The 14,700-nt window shown below is 48.3% G+C and overlaps 1 protein-coding gene and 1 non-coding gene across 2 annotated transcripts in view; both read right to left on the bottom strand.

Annotated features, from left to right (window-relative positions):
* Positions 1-14,700, bottom strand: part of mybbp1a (MYB binding protein (P160) 1a) — a 110,386-nt gene that overhangs the window by 37,804 nt on the left and 57,882 nt on the right. Inside the window, 5 exon segments of the mRNA XM_070857366.1 lie at positions 3,530-3,647; positions 5,980-6,114; positions 10,163-10,320; positions 13,205-13,375; positions 14,170-14,310. Coding sequence (XP_070713467.1) covers positions 3,530-3,647; positions 5,980-6,114; positions 10,163-10,320; positions 13,205-13,375; positions 14,170-14,310 — 723 coding nt within the window.
* LOC139227350 (small nucleolar RNA SNORA50) lies at positions 11,381-11,517 on the bottom strand. The gene has a single exon (XR_011587433.1). It is a non-coding gene; the product is annotated as a small nucleolar RNA SNORA50 (small nucleolar RNA).

Genomic DNA, 14,700 nt, shown 5'->3' with positions numbered 1-14,700 from the left:
GGAGAGGAAGAGACGGGGGTGGGGGGGAGAGGAAGAGACGGGGGTGGGTGGGGGGGAGAGGAAGAGACGGGGGTGGGTGGGGGGGAGAGGAAGAGACGGGGGTGGGGGGGGGAGAGGAAGAGACGGGGGTGGGGGGGGGAGAGGAAGAGACGGGGGTGGGGGGGAGAGGAAGAGACGGGGGTGGGGGGGAGAGGAAGAGACGGGGGTGGGGGGGGGGGGGAGAGGAAGAGACGGGGGTGGGGGGGAGGAAGAGACGGGGGTGGGGGGGGGTGGGGGGGGGGGAGAGGAAGAGACGGGGGTGGGGGGAGAGGAAGAGACGGGGGTGGGGGGGGGGAGAGGAAGAGACGGGGGTGGGGGGGAGAGGAAGAGACGGGGGTGGGGGGGGGGGGAGAGGAAGAGACGGGGGTGGGGGGGGGAGAGGAAGAGACGGGGGTGGGGGGGGGGAGAGGAAGAGACGGGGGTGGGGGGGGAGAGGAAGAGACGGGGGTGGGGGGGAGAGGAAGAGACGGGGGTGGGGGGGAGAGGAAGAGACGGGGGTGGGGGGGGGGGGAAGAGGAAGAGACGGGAGTGGGGGGGAGAGGAAGAGACGGGGGTGGGGGGGGGGGGAAGAGGAAGAGACGGGAGTGGGGGGGGGGGGAAGAGACGGGGGGGGGGAAGAGACGGGGGGGGGGGAAGAGACGGGGGGGGGGGAAGAGACGGGGGGGGGAAGAGACGGGGGGGGGAAGAGACGGGGGGGGGGGGGAAAGAGACGGGGGGGGGGGGAAAGAGACGGGGGGAGCGGGGAAAGAGACGGGGGGAGCGGGGAAGAGAGAGACGGGGGAAGAGGGCGGGGAAGAGACTGGGGGAGAGAGCAACGCATCGTCTGGACCCGGACTGGGAACACTCTTGTGAGATTTAACAAGATCATTTGGAAAGCAGTGACGGGATCGGTCCAGGTCAGCAAGGATTTATGAAAGGGAAATCATGCTTGACAAATCTTCTGGAATTTTTTGAGGATGTAACCAACAGAGTGGACAAGGGAGAACCAGAGGATGTGGTGTATTTGGACTTTCAAAAGGCTTTTGACAAGGTCCCACACAGGAAATTGGTGTGCAAAATTAACGCCCATGGTATTGGGGATAATGTACTGACGTGGATCGGGATCTGGTTGGCAGACAGGAAGCAGAGGATAAACGGGTCCTATTCAGAATGGCAGGCAGTGACTAGTGGGGTGCCGTAAGGCTCTGTGCTGGGACCCCAGCTATTTACAATATACATCAATAATTTGGATGAAGGAATTGAGTGTAATATCTCCAAGTTTGCAGATGACACTAAACTGGGTGGCGGTGTGAGCTGTGAGGAGGACGCTAAGAGGCTGCAGGGTGACTTGGACAGGTTAGGTGAGTGGGCAAATGCATGGCAGATGCAGTATAATGTGGATAAGTGTGAGGTTATCCACTTTGGGGGCAAAAACACAAAGGCAGAATATTATCTGAATGCGGCAGATTAGGAAAAGGGGAGGTGCATCGAGACCTGGGTGTCATGGTACATCAGTCATTGAAAGTTGGTATGCAGGTACAGCAGGTGGTGAAGGCAGTAAATGGTATGTTGGCCTTCATAGCTAGGGGTTTTGCATATAGGAGCAGGGTTGTCTTACTGCAGTTGTACAGGGCCTTGGTGAGACCTCACCTGGAATATTGTGTTCAGTTTTGGTCTCCTAATCTGAGGAAGGACGCTCTTGCTATTGGGGGAATGCAGCGAAGGTTCACCAAACTGATTCCAGGGATGGCAGGACTGACATATGAGGAGAGACTGGATTGACTGGACCTTTATTCACTAGAAGGATGAGAGGGGATCTCACAGAAACGTATAAAATTCTGACGGGACTGGACAGGTTAGATGCAGGAAGTATGTTCCGGGGAAGTCCAGAACCAGGGAACACAGTCTAAGGATAAGGGGTAAGCCATATAGGGCTGAGATGAGGAGATACTTCTTCACTCAGAGTTGCTAGTCTGTGGAATTCCCTACCACAGAGAGTTGTTGATGCCAGTTCATTGGATATATTCAAGAGGGAGTTAGATATGGCCCTTACGGCTAAAGGGATCAAAGGGTATGGAGAGAAAGCAGGAAAGGGATACTGAGGTGAATGATCAACCATGATCTTATTGCATGGTGGTGCAGGCTCGAAGGGGCGAATGGCCTACTCCTGCACCTATTTTCTATGTTTCTATGTTTAACATCTGAGAGAGATGGCAGCGATTCTTATCCCAGACGGTTCATCGCTGTCAGAGGGAGGGAGCGTAAGAGAACAAGAGACACAGAGGGAGACACAAGAGAGAAAGGAGGAAATATCTAGATATTTTCCGCATTTATCAGCCCTATACCAAACTCTAACACCAATACTTTATGTGGCCTAGTTTGACTTGTATTTTTGGATGCAGGAGCCTTACGCTGGCAACTCAGATTAAAATATTGTTAAATGCCGATATGGAGGCACTAATAGCAAAAATGGGTTCGCACAATGTCGTGAGGCAAGTGCTTGAGCACACCGAGAACTGGCAAGGTGGCAGCTTCTTCCCATTGGCTGTGGGGCAGCAATGAGTCAAGGCAGTCTCCGCGCGGGGCCCAGTTACTGGGCCCGAGCCCACAATGCAGCACAGACTGCGAAGGCTGCTGGTGGGACAATCAATCATTTACATGGGAGCAGTGGGGATTGTTCCCAACACTTGAATTACGGCACACTGTTGGAGGTACAGCAGAGGAGACTTTCTCCTTCAGTTGTGCAGTGCCCGGGATAGGGGCTCTCGGTGCCAATTTTGGGGGATAGAGGTGGGAATGTTTTCTTTCCCCAAGACTCGACATCCCTCACCTTAAATGAGCATCATTATTTTTTTCAAACAAGTAGACTTATTTCTTTGGCGTAAATCATTTTTTTTCAGAAAATAAATAACAGCATTAGGATCCCCAATGAGGAGGAATTTCTTCTCTGAGACTTGTGAATCTGTGGAATTCTCTAGCCAAGAGAGCTGTGGACGCTGGGTCGTTAAATATATTTAAGGTGGAGATAGACAGATTTTTGAACGATAAGAGAGTCAAGGGTTATGGGGAGCAGGCAGGGAAGTGGAGTTGAGGCCAAGATCCGATCAGCCATGATCTTATTGAATGGCAGAGCAGGCTCGAGGGGCCAAATGGCCGACTCCTGCTCCTATATCTTATGTTCTTACTGACTGTTTGTGACGGGTGTCAGTGGCATCAATCTGCTAACTCACTGCTGTCGTCGCTACAAACGTCACAGGTAGCTGCCTGACCCCACGTGTAAAGGTCGGATAGCCAGGTGGTGAAGGATGGAATACTTGAGCCTAGTCTTCAGTTGCTTGCAAGCCTTTTACAGAGACACACATTATACACTATGCACCGCCAATATAAGCTTCCCCCCCCTTCCCGAGCCTGCTCCCATATATATGAACACAAGGGTCCCCTTGTTAATAGCCACCACCTGAATACAATGAACACCACACACATCCCCCCATGCCTCAGCTGATCCACATACCTGCCTACTACTTTCAGATTCCACAGCCTCCTCTTGCTTCTCTTTCTTTTTACCTCCGGCAACTGCTGCAGGCTCGCTCGGGTTTCCTTTCAGAACTCGGAAGAGATAAAGAGATCCACTGCCAAGCACAGGTAATGAGATGATTAGCAATAATCAGCCCACGTGAAACCGCCTCTCAATTCAGCTTTCTCATCACCAGGAACGAACGAACATATTGTAAGAAATTGTGAATTGGATGAAATAACTTGTGACCAAAAAGTCTCTACAGACTGGTGTTAGAATTGAAGGATTCACTCCATGGGACAATAGCTAAAGCGACTTGAACAGCGCGAGTATAAATTGATAACGGGCAGCTCCAAACATCCGAAGGCCAAGATCGGCCTATCTGACTCCAACCTTGGGAGGATGTAGAGAGGAGGGTTTCGCCCAAGAGTTGAGACAAAGATCCCGACATATCATAGGTTAAGTGGTCCTGTCAATATCCTACACCAGGCCCACCCCTAAAAAGAGAATAAAGGACCCAAAAGGCGTTTCAGGGCAGATGGTGAAGGTAAGAGCTGTTTGTGCCACCAGCCGCCTGTCCGATCGGGACCAATACCAGCTACTTGTTACGGTCGAATGTCTACTATGTCAATCCTGATTGTGTGTTGTGTTTGACTATATTTGAACTACCGCTCCCTTAATAAAATGCCTCATAACTCCTAAGACCCTTTGAGTATGTGACCTGTGATCCTAAATCTTATAAAATGAAATGTTACTACCAACCCTGGAAAACGAAATCCAGAAACCCATCTCATGGCTTTTGGGAAATTCAGCCAAACACCAGGCTCAAGAGATGGGGGGGGGTAAATGAACATAAGAAATGGGAGCAGTAGGAGGTAATTCGGCCCTTCGAGCTTGCTCCGCCATTCATTAAAATCATGGCTGATCTTCTAACTCAACTCCACCTTCCCGCACGATCCCAATATTCTTTGGTTCCCATAGTATCCAAAAATCGAGCTATCTCGGTCTTGAATATACTCAAAGACTGAGCCTCCACAACCCTCTGGGGTAGAGAATTCCAAAGATTCACCACCCTCTGAGTGAAGAAGTATCTCCTCATCTCTGTCCAAAATGGCTGACCTCTTATTCTGTGACTGTGACCCCTGGTTCTAGACTCTACAGTCAGGGGAAACATCCTCCCTGCATCTACCCTGTCAAGCCCTTTAAGAATTTTGTATGGTTTCAATCCTTTCATTCTTCCAAACTCTAGAGAATATCGGCCGAGTCAACTCAATCTCTCCTCATAGGACAATGCCCCCCATCTCAGGAATCAGTCTGGTGAATCTTCGTTGCATTCCCTCTAAGCCTTCCTTAGGTAAGCAGACCAAAACAGGCCCAGCGGGACACGGGCTGAAAGCAGACAGGCTTTTTGGGGGCAGGATGTGCAGAACATATACATATTACTGGTGCACGATTCAGCTGAAACCACCATTAACTCTGGGATTTTTCTGTACATATAGACAGGATACTCAATGCTTACACATCAATGAAGAGGAAATTGAACAATATCATGAAACAAAGAAAACCAACACAGACGTGAGGCTCTTTTACAAAATCTTGACTCTTTGGTAAAGAAAGAGCTGGATTTCTATAGCACTTTCCACATCCTTAGAACAGCCCAAAGCACTTCACAGCCACTGAGGTACTTTTGAAGTGTAGTTCCTGTTGCTTTGTGAGCAAACATAGCAACCAATTTGCTCACAGCAGGGTCCCACTCCAGAGACTTGTGCACAAAATGTAGGCTGACATGCCAGTGCGGTACTGAGCAAGTGCTGCACTGTTGAAGATGCCGTCATTCGGATGAGATGTTAAACCGAGGCCCTGCTTCCTACATTATAACAGTCAAAAAGACATTTCAATGGTTGTAAAGGCTTTGAGACAGCCTCAGGTAGTGAAAGGCACGATATAAATGCAAGTCTTCCTTTCTGTCGCGGCTCTTCACTGATCCGGGAAAGCTTCGAAATAACTCTTTCAATCGTAGATTGTTTTTAAATAAAAAAGACCAAAACGCAAACCAATCCCACTTCCTCCCATCATTAATGACATGTGGAAATGTGCGGTAACAGATCACTGCCCCGTGAACCCTGACCCGAACAGTTCACCACCGCGTACCCTGACCCGAAGTTAACCACCCCGCGAACCCTGACCCGAAGTTAACCACCCCGCGAACCCTGATCCAAACAGTTCACCCCCTGCGAACCCTGACCCAGGCAGTTCACCTCCACGAACCCTGACCCGAACAGTTCACACCCGCGAACACTGACCCCAGCAGTTCAGTCCTGTGAACCCTAACCCCAGCAGTTCAGCCCCATGAATCCTGACCCGAGCAGTTCACCGCTGTAAACCCTGACCCAGCCGTTCAGCCCCATGAACCCTGACCCCAGCAGTCATTCTCCGACATGTTGTACCTGAAACAGTAAAGTGACACCGAAGAGTCCGACTGCTTGCAGGCTCGATTCAGCAATCGCTCCATCAACTTGTGCAGGTCCTCCTTCATCTCCGAGATGTCTCGGCAGTAGCGCTTGGCTTTGCACAGCTGATTCCTGCAGGAGAACAGATATTTCAGTTTTGGGAAGGAGGCCGGCGCTGCTGGGGGGGGGGGGGGCGGGGGTGGATGTCACAGGAAATTACAAATAATAAGACATTGCCATGACAGGACCTACTCGACCAAGCTGAAGGTGGACAGGGACAAAAAAGGCAGACATGTTAATCAAGCCCACTGTCCCAAACAAGCATCCAGAGCTCTGGTGCTCTTCGAGCAGAGACTCCAGTACAGAAGAAGCTCTATGGTGCAGCACAGGCTCGGTGGGTGGAATGGCCTAGATCTATTCTAATACTGAGGAGCACCAGTGAATTACAGTGACACAAACTCCTTACTGGGCCTCCTGCAGTGGTTTACGAAGGTGCGCGTGTGCTGCAACAGTGACAAGTTCACTACGTCGACACTATCCACAGGAGGAACTGATCCCAGTGCGGGAGCAGGCCGCTGTGAATTAACCTCTCGACACATGGAAGCTGCTGCTTAAGTCACTGCCGAAAAGCTGTAGAGGCGCGCCAACACTTATCGCAGCAGTCGTGAGGTGTGCTTGGATTTCCAGGAAACTACAGACCAGTTAGCTTAACATCTGTGGTTGGGAAAACGTTGGAGTCCTTTATTAAAGCAGTAGCAGGACATTTGGAAAAGCAAAATTCGGTCAGGCAGAGTCAGCATAGATTTATGAGGGGGAAGTCATGTTTGACAAATTTGCTGGAATTCTTTGAGGATGTAATGATGCAGTCAGAATCAGCTGAATTTATAATGGAGAACAAGGAAATGGCAGACCAATTGACAAATACTTTGGTTCTGTCTTCACTAAGGAAGACACAAATAACCTTCCAGAAATACTAGGGGACCAAGGGTCTAGCGAGAAGGAGGAACTGAAGGAAATCCTTATTAATCAGGAAATGGTGTTAGGGAAATTGATGAGATTAAAGGCCGATAAATCCCCAGGGCCTGATAGTCTGCATCCCAGAGTATTTAAGGAAGTGGCCCTAGAAATAGTGGATGCATTGGTGATAATTTTCCAACAACTCTGAATCAGTTCCTATGGACTGAAGGGTAGCTAACGTACCACCACTTTTTAAAAAAAGGAGGGAGAGAGAAAATGGGGAATTATAGACCGGTCAGCCTGATATCGGTAGTGGGGAAAATGTTGGAATCAATTATTAAAGATGAAATAGCAGCACATTTGGAAAGTTGTGACAGGATCGGTCCAAGTCAGCATGGATTTATAAAAGGGAAATCATGCTTGACAAATCTTCTAGAATTTGTTGAGGATGTAACTAGTAGAGTGGACAAGGGAGAACCAGTGGATGTGGTGTATTTGGACTTTCAAAAGGCTTTTGACAAGGTCCCATACAAGAGATTGGTGTGCAAAATGAAAGCACATGGTATTGGGGGTAATGTATTGACATGGATAGAGAACTGGTTGGCAGACAGGAAGCAGAGAGTCAGGATAAACAGGTCCTTTTCAGAATGGCAGGCAGTAACTAGTGGGATGCCGCAGGGCTCTGTGCTGGGACCCCAGCTATTTACAATATACATTAATGATTTGGATGAAGGAATTGAGTGTATTATCTCCAAGTTTGCAGATGACACTAAGCTGGGTGGCGATGTGAGCTGTGAGGAGGGAGGAGGATGCTAAGAGGCTGCAGGGTGACTTGGACAGGTTAGGTGAGTGGGCAAATGCATGGCAGATGCAGTATAATGTGGATAAATGTGAGGTTATCCACTTTGGTGGCAAAAACACGAAGGCAGATTATCTGAATGGCGACAGATTAGAAAAAGGGGAGGTGCAACGAAACCTGGGTGTCATGGTACATCAGTCATTGAAGGTTGGCATGCAGGTACAGAGGGCGGTGAAGGCAGCACTTGGCATGTTGGCCTTCATAGCTAGGGGATTTGAGTATAGGAGCAGGGAGGTCTTACTGCAGTTGTACAGAGCCTTGGTGAGGCCTCACTTGGAATATTGTGTTCAGTTTTGGTCTCCTAATCTGAGGAAGGACATTCTTGCTATTGAGGGAGTGCAGCGAAGGTTCACCAGACTGATTCCCGGGATGGCAGGACTGACATATGAGAAGAGACTAGATCAACTGGGCCTGTATTCACTGGAGTTTAGAAGAATGAGAGGGGATTTCATAGAAACATATAAAATTCTGACAGGACTGGACAGGTTAGATGCAGGAAGAATGTTCCCGATGTTGGGAAAGTCCAGAACCAGGGGTCACAGTCTAAGGATAAGGGGTAAGACATTTAGGACCGAGATGAGGAGAAACTTCTTCACTCAAGAGAGTTGTTAACCTGTGGAATTCTCTACCGCAGAGAGTTGTTGATGCCAGTTCGTTAGATATATTCAAGAGGGAGTTAGATTAGGCCCTTACGGCTAAAGGAATCAAGGGGTACGGAGAGAAAGCGGGAAAGGGGTACTGAGGTGAATGATCAGCCGTGATACTGAATGATGGTGCAAGCTCGAAAGGACAAATGGCCTACTCTTGCATCTATTTTCTATGTTTCTATGAACAGGGTGGATAAAGGGGAACCAATGGATGTGGTGTATTTGGACTTCCAGAAGGCATTCGATAAGGTGCCACACAAGAGGCTACTGCACAAGATAAAAGTTCACGGGGTTGGGGGTATTAGCATGGATAGAGGATTGGCTAACTAACAGAAAACAGAGAGTCGGGATAAATGGGTAATTTTCAGGTTGGCAAACAGTGACAAGTAGGGTGCTGCAGGGATCGGTGCTGGGGCCTCAATTATTTAGGATCTATATTAACGACTTGGAAGAAGGGACTGAGTAACGTAGCCAAGTTTGCTGACGATACAAAGATGGGAGGAAAAGCAATGTGTGAGGAGGACACAAAAAAATCAGCAAAAGTACATAGACAGGCTAAGTGAGTGGGCAAAAATTTGGCAGATGGAGTATAATGTTGGAAAGTGTGAGGTCATGCAGTTTGGCACAAAAAAAATCAAAGAACAAGTTATTATTTAAATGGAGAAAGATTGCCAAGTGCCGCAGTACAGCGGGACCTGGGGGTGCTTGTGCATGAAACACAAAAGGATAGTATGCAGGTACTGCAAGTGATCAGGAAGGCCAATGGAATCTTGCCCTTTATTACAAAGGGGATAAAAGCTACAGCTATACAGGGTATTGTTGAGGCCACACCTGGAATACTGCATGTAGTTTTGGTCTCCATATTTACGAAAGGATATACTTGCTTTGGAGGCAGTTGAGAGAAGGTTCACTAGGTTGATTCCGGAGATGAGGGGTTGACTTATGAAGATAGATTGAGTAGGTTGGGTCTATACACATTGGAGTTCAGAAGAATGAGAGGTGATCTTATTGAAATATATAAGATAATGAGGGGGTTCGACAAGGTGGATGCAGAGAGGATATTTCCACTCATAGGGGAAACTAAAACGAGGGGACATAGTCTCAGAATTAGGGGCCGCCCATCTAAAACTGAGATGAGGAGGAATTTCTTCTCTCAGAGGGTTGTAAATCTGTGGAATTCTCTGCCCCAGAGAGCTGTGGAGGCTGGGTCATTGACTATATTTAAGGCAGAGATAGACAGATTTTTGAACGATAAGGGAGTAAAGCGTTATGGGGAGCGGACAGTGAAGTGGAGCCGAGTCCATGATCAGATCAGCCATGATCTTATTGAATGGCGGAGCAGGCTCGAGGGACCAGGTGGCCGATTCCTGCTCCTATTTCTTATGTTCTTAATGAAGGAGTGGGTCCCCACCTTCCTCGGTCAATTGATCCTCACTTGCAATGTATAATGGAACAGAGCTGAGCAAGCCTGGGATTGAATTCCAGGCTGCTCGCAGAGAACCCAGAGCTCTCATTCTGCAGACACTGGCCCCAGTTAGGAGCTATTATAAATTAGCAGCGCAGGAACAGCACATCACCGCAATTGCTTTTCTCTCTCTCGCTGCCCTACAACACAGCATCGGAGGATCTCTTACTGCAGCATAATTGCTACCAATTGCAGTGGAGAAAGTAAAAGCGAAATGGCCTCCAAAGTCGTTAAGAGAATGAAATGACTGACTTGAAGATTTCTGCAGTCTTGCGGAGGAAGTCCTGCTCCTGCTGATCTGAATGAGAGCTCGGGGTTTCTTCAATGACTGCAATCAAGGGCTCAATGATGTCGAAGACAAGCGGACTTTCAGGCTGCTTCGCAAGGAACACTTCAATGAGGTCCAGGACCTGAAGGAAAGCGAGAGAATATATTAGAACACATGGCCAGAATCCCAGGAGCTAAGCCCCAACATAGGAACGTGGGGCTCTAGCGCGGGGAACACAGGGCGTCCAGCGCGGGGATGCACCCGACACAAAGAGACAAGAATGCACAGTCACAAAAGAGGCAGAATCACATCGCGCAAATGCAGGAACTGCCCCCCCCCACCCCCCCAAAAAAAAAAGGAATGAGAAAAGGACATTGAGCTCACCCTGTTGTTGAGGTCTCTGTCCTGGGATTGGGAATACTCTACCATCAGTGTTTGCACCAACCGTGTCGGGCATCACGATCGCATGCAATAGCTACTCTCAGAAACGCTCGACATGCTGCACCAGAGTGATGGGACTGCACTACCACAGTGGGGGCTCCTCACTGAAAAGTCTGTCACAAAAGGGAGCGTCAGTAGAGAGACTCCGGGACTAATGACCCTGTGGTGGTACAGTTCTGTCGCCTAATGGACAGATGGAGGAGTCACGGCGCCGAATGTCACATTGGGCGATGCCCCAGAGCCGCGAATGAAGGCGCGTGAAGCAGGCGATTGCTGAGTATGTCAAGTAAAAGGCACCGGTCATTGAGAATTATACCGCACCAGGGCTGCACTCGAGCAGTTTTGCAATGACATAAGAATTAGGGGCAGGAGTAGGCCATTCGACCCCTCAAGCCTGCTCCGCCATTCAATAAGATCATGGCTGACCTTCTACCTCAACTCCACTTTCCTGCACTGTCCCCATATCCCTCGATTCCCTTAATATCCAAAAATCTATCGATCTCGGTCTTGAATATACTCAAAGACTGAGCCTCCACAGCCCTCTGGGGTAGAGAATTCCAAAGATTCACCACCCTCTGAGTGAAGAAGTTTCTCCTCATCTCAGTCTTAAATGGCTGACCCCTTATTCTGAGACTGTGACCCCTGGTTCTAGACTCCTCAGCCAGAGAATACATCCTCCATACATCGACCCCGTTTTGATGAACGCTGGTTGCTTTTTTGATTTTGTTAGTTTAACTCAGCATTTTAAAATTTAGACGACTCCATGTGACTTGCTTTTAAAAGAGCAACCCAGTTTACAGTGCTGGGAGGCCCCAGTTATAACAGGCAGTTACTCTCGCACTATTGCTAGGCCTGTGAAGTTACTGATCAGGACAGCACAGGTTCAAAGATAGTGTGTCACCGAGACGATTTTTTAAATGGTCGTAAGTCGTGGGCAGGGGGACATCAAACGGGGTCATCCCACTCCTCAGTCAGTGCTTGATGAACAGTGCGACAAAACAGGGCTTTAGACAACAGCACCGTCAGCTGGCAGGGAGACGCACTGCACCCTCTCGACTACATCTCTCCACTGAGGAGTCGCTCATTAACAAGAATTTGTTCAGAGTAAATAGCACGAAATTCACAAAGGTTAAAGAGTCATTCTGAACAGAAACTATAATTACAATATCATGTTCCATTTATCAAGAGCACAAATTCAAAGCAAAATGCATTTGATTAGCTAGCTGGCTCGCTGTGAGTCTGCAGTAAACTGGTAATTTCTTTCTTTAACACTGGCTAACTCGCACCAAGTCCCACTCACCCATCACCCCTGTGCTCGCTGACCGACATTGGCTGCCGGTTAAGCAAAGCCTCGATTCCAAAATTCTCATACTTGTTTACAAATCCCTCTGTGGCCTCGCCTCCCCCCGTTTCTGTAATCACTTTCAGCCTCACAACCCCCACGAGATGTCTGCGCTCCTCAAATTCTGCCCTCGAGCAACCCTGATTATAATCGCTCAACCATCGGTGGCCGTGCCTTCTACTTCCTGGGCCCCAAGCTCTGGAACTCCCTCCCCAAATCTCTCCTTCCTCCTTCAAGACGCTCCTTAAAACCTACCTCTTTATAACTAAGCTTTTGGTCATCGGCTGTAAATACTTCTTCTGTGGCTCGGTATCAAATTTATCTGCTTTGTCTAAAATCACTGCTGTGAAGCGCCTTGGGATGTTTTACTACGTTAAAGGCGCTATATAAATAAAAGTTGTTGTTGTTGGCTAACCGCTGCTCACCAGTAAGCTGGGATCTGGAGCAATGTTCCTGTTAATTTTTTTTGGATGCGCTGCCCCTTCAAAATACTGCACGTGCAGTTTTAATCATTGAAACGCCGGCACGCCGGCTGTGCGTGAGTTCCAGAGAGTTGCACAGCCCTGCAGCTTAAAAGGGAACAATGATCTGGAGTACAGTTGCGACATTTAGTTGCTAATCTGGTCTGTCTCTTTTAAGGCCTTTTGCTCGAAGCGCTTCCGGCAGGAATTCCAGGTAATTGCCCTGAGGAAGTTACAAGCAGCTACAAGGGGTCAATAAATTACCTGGCAATTTCAAGCTGCAGGTCAGAACTATCTAGGACAGATTCAGCAACGCTGACCAATTTCCTGCGAAAATTCTAGATGTGAGGTCTTAAAAAATAGATTTCCTTTTCCCCCCACCCATGTACTTTATCGTTATTTTTAGAGAGAGTTGAGGAGAACTGTTTTGTTTAAACAGATTATGTTATGTCTGGAATGCTCTGCCTGAAAGGGCGGTGGAAGCAGATTCAATTGTAACTTCAAAAAGGGAATTGGATACATACTTGAAAAGGCAAAACCTGCAGAGAGATGGGGAAAGAGCAGGAGGGACACTAATTAGATCGCTCTTTCGATAGCCCGAATGGTCGCACTCTGTGCTGTATCATTCCATGATTTTGAGTCTGAAGAAATTTAGCAGCTTCATGAAAATCATGAACCCTGAAAATGGAACTTTGGACAAAAACTGCTCCTTTTCAGGGATTACTGCTACTTTCTCTGCTCCCATGTTATCGACCAGCTGCCCTCCGCAAATCCCCACATACCTTCATTTTAAAATCTGTCCGCAGGGTCTTCTCTTTTCTCAGCTTTGCCTTCTCATCTTTCTTGGCCTGAAGACGCTTCTTGTGCTCGGCAAACAGCGAGGCGATGTTCTTGTCCAACGCCATCATCGTCTCATCGTCCACCTCGTCATCGCTGCTCTCACCTCCCTTGGACTGTGGAAGGACACAGAGGCACTGATCAAAGCCGCAGCTTCAGTTGGAGAAAGGTCCCTTTGGGTGGGATTCAGCAGCCAGGACACCAGGTTATTCTTGACAACTCCCACTGAAACCAGCCCCCCATTGCTGTAATCAGACACGGTACAGTATCACGCAAGTAAACCAAAAGACACCTGGCATCACCAATGCACACAGCTCCTTTGTCAGCACTCTCCCCGCCGAGTCAGAAGATTGAGAGTTCAAACCCCGCTCCAGGATTTGAGCACGTTATCCAGGTTGACACATCAGAGCAGTACTGAGGGAGTGCTGCACTATTGGAAGGCGCTGTTAACCGAGGCCCTTCTGCCCGCTTAGGTGGACGCAAAAGATCCCATGGCACTATGTGAACAAGAGTAGGACAGTTCTCCCTGGTGTCCTGGCAAGCAATTGTTCCTCAATCAACACATTACTAAAACAGATGAGTTGATCATTATCTCACTGCTGTTTGTGGGATCTTGCTATGCGCCAACTGGTTACTACAAAGCAAGTGACTACATTTCATAAATACTACACTGGTTGTAAAGCTCTTTGCGCTATCCTGAACAGTGAAAGGCACTAAATAATTGCAAGTTCTTTCTATTCTTTAAATACTTTAGTTACTGATTAATGGGGTGAGGTGGGGATTTGGGTCACTAAAACATCGAGCATTCTCCTTCGATTTGTAGAGGCCAGACCAGCTCTCAGTGCATCGATATAGCAATCCACCCAAAGCCCGATTTGTGATTCTCCCCCTCCCAAACATTAAAACTTACCACCGAGTTTCCCGCCTGCAGAACCTTCATCAATTCCATGCGGAAGTTGTCATCTACAGCCTCCTCCTCACCGCCATCCTCCTCACTGCCACTATCATCTTCATCATCCTCTGACTCATCACTGTCACTCTCCTCCTCCATCTAGGAAAGTATCAATATATACACAAGCATCAGAGACAGGAGATTAAACTAAATACGGCAACATGTAGCATCTTGGGTCAGAATCTTTACTTGCTTTAATAATGCGATATTAAATTTTGTGTAAATTGGAGAATTTTAGTTATGAGGTCAGATTGGATAGGCTGGGTTTGTTCTCATTGGAACAAAGGAGGTTGAGGTGTACAAAATTTTGAGGGGCCCGGATATAGTGGATAGTAAGGGCCTATTTCCATTGGTGGAGGGGTCTATTACGAGGGGGCATAGTTTTAAGGTGGTTGGTGGAAGATTCAGAGGGGATTTGAGGGGGGGCTTCTTTACGCAGAGGGTTGTGGGGGTCTGGAACTCACTGCCTGGAAGGGTGGTGGATGTAGA

This window comes from Pristiophorus japonicus, chromosome 16, assembly GCF_044704955.1.
Source record: "Pristiophorus japonicus isolate sPriJap1 chromosome 16, sPriJap1.hap1, whole genome shotgun sequence".
In the NCBI taxonomy this organism is placed as follows: Eukaryota; Metazoa; Chordata; class Chondrichthyes; family Pristiophoridae; genus Pristiophorus; species Pristiophorus japonicus.
The sequence above is the reverse complement of the archived record's forward strand: the minus strand, read 5'-3'. Positions and strand labels throughout refer to the sequence as shown.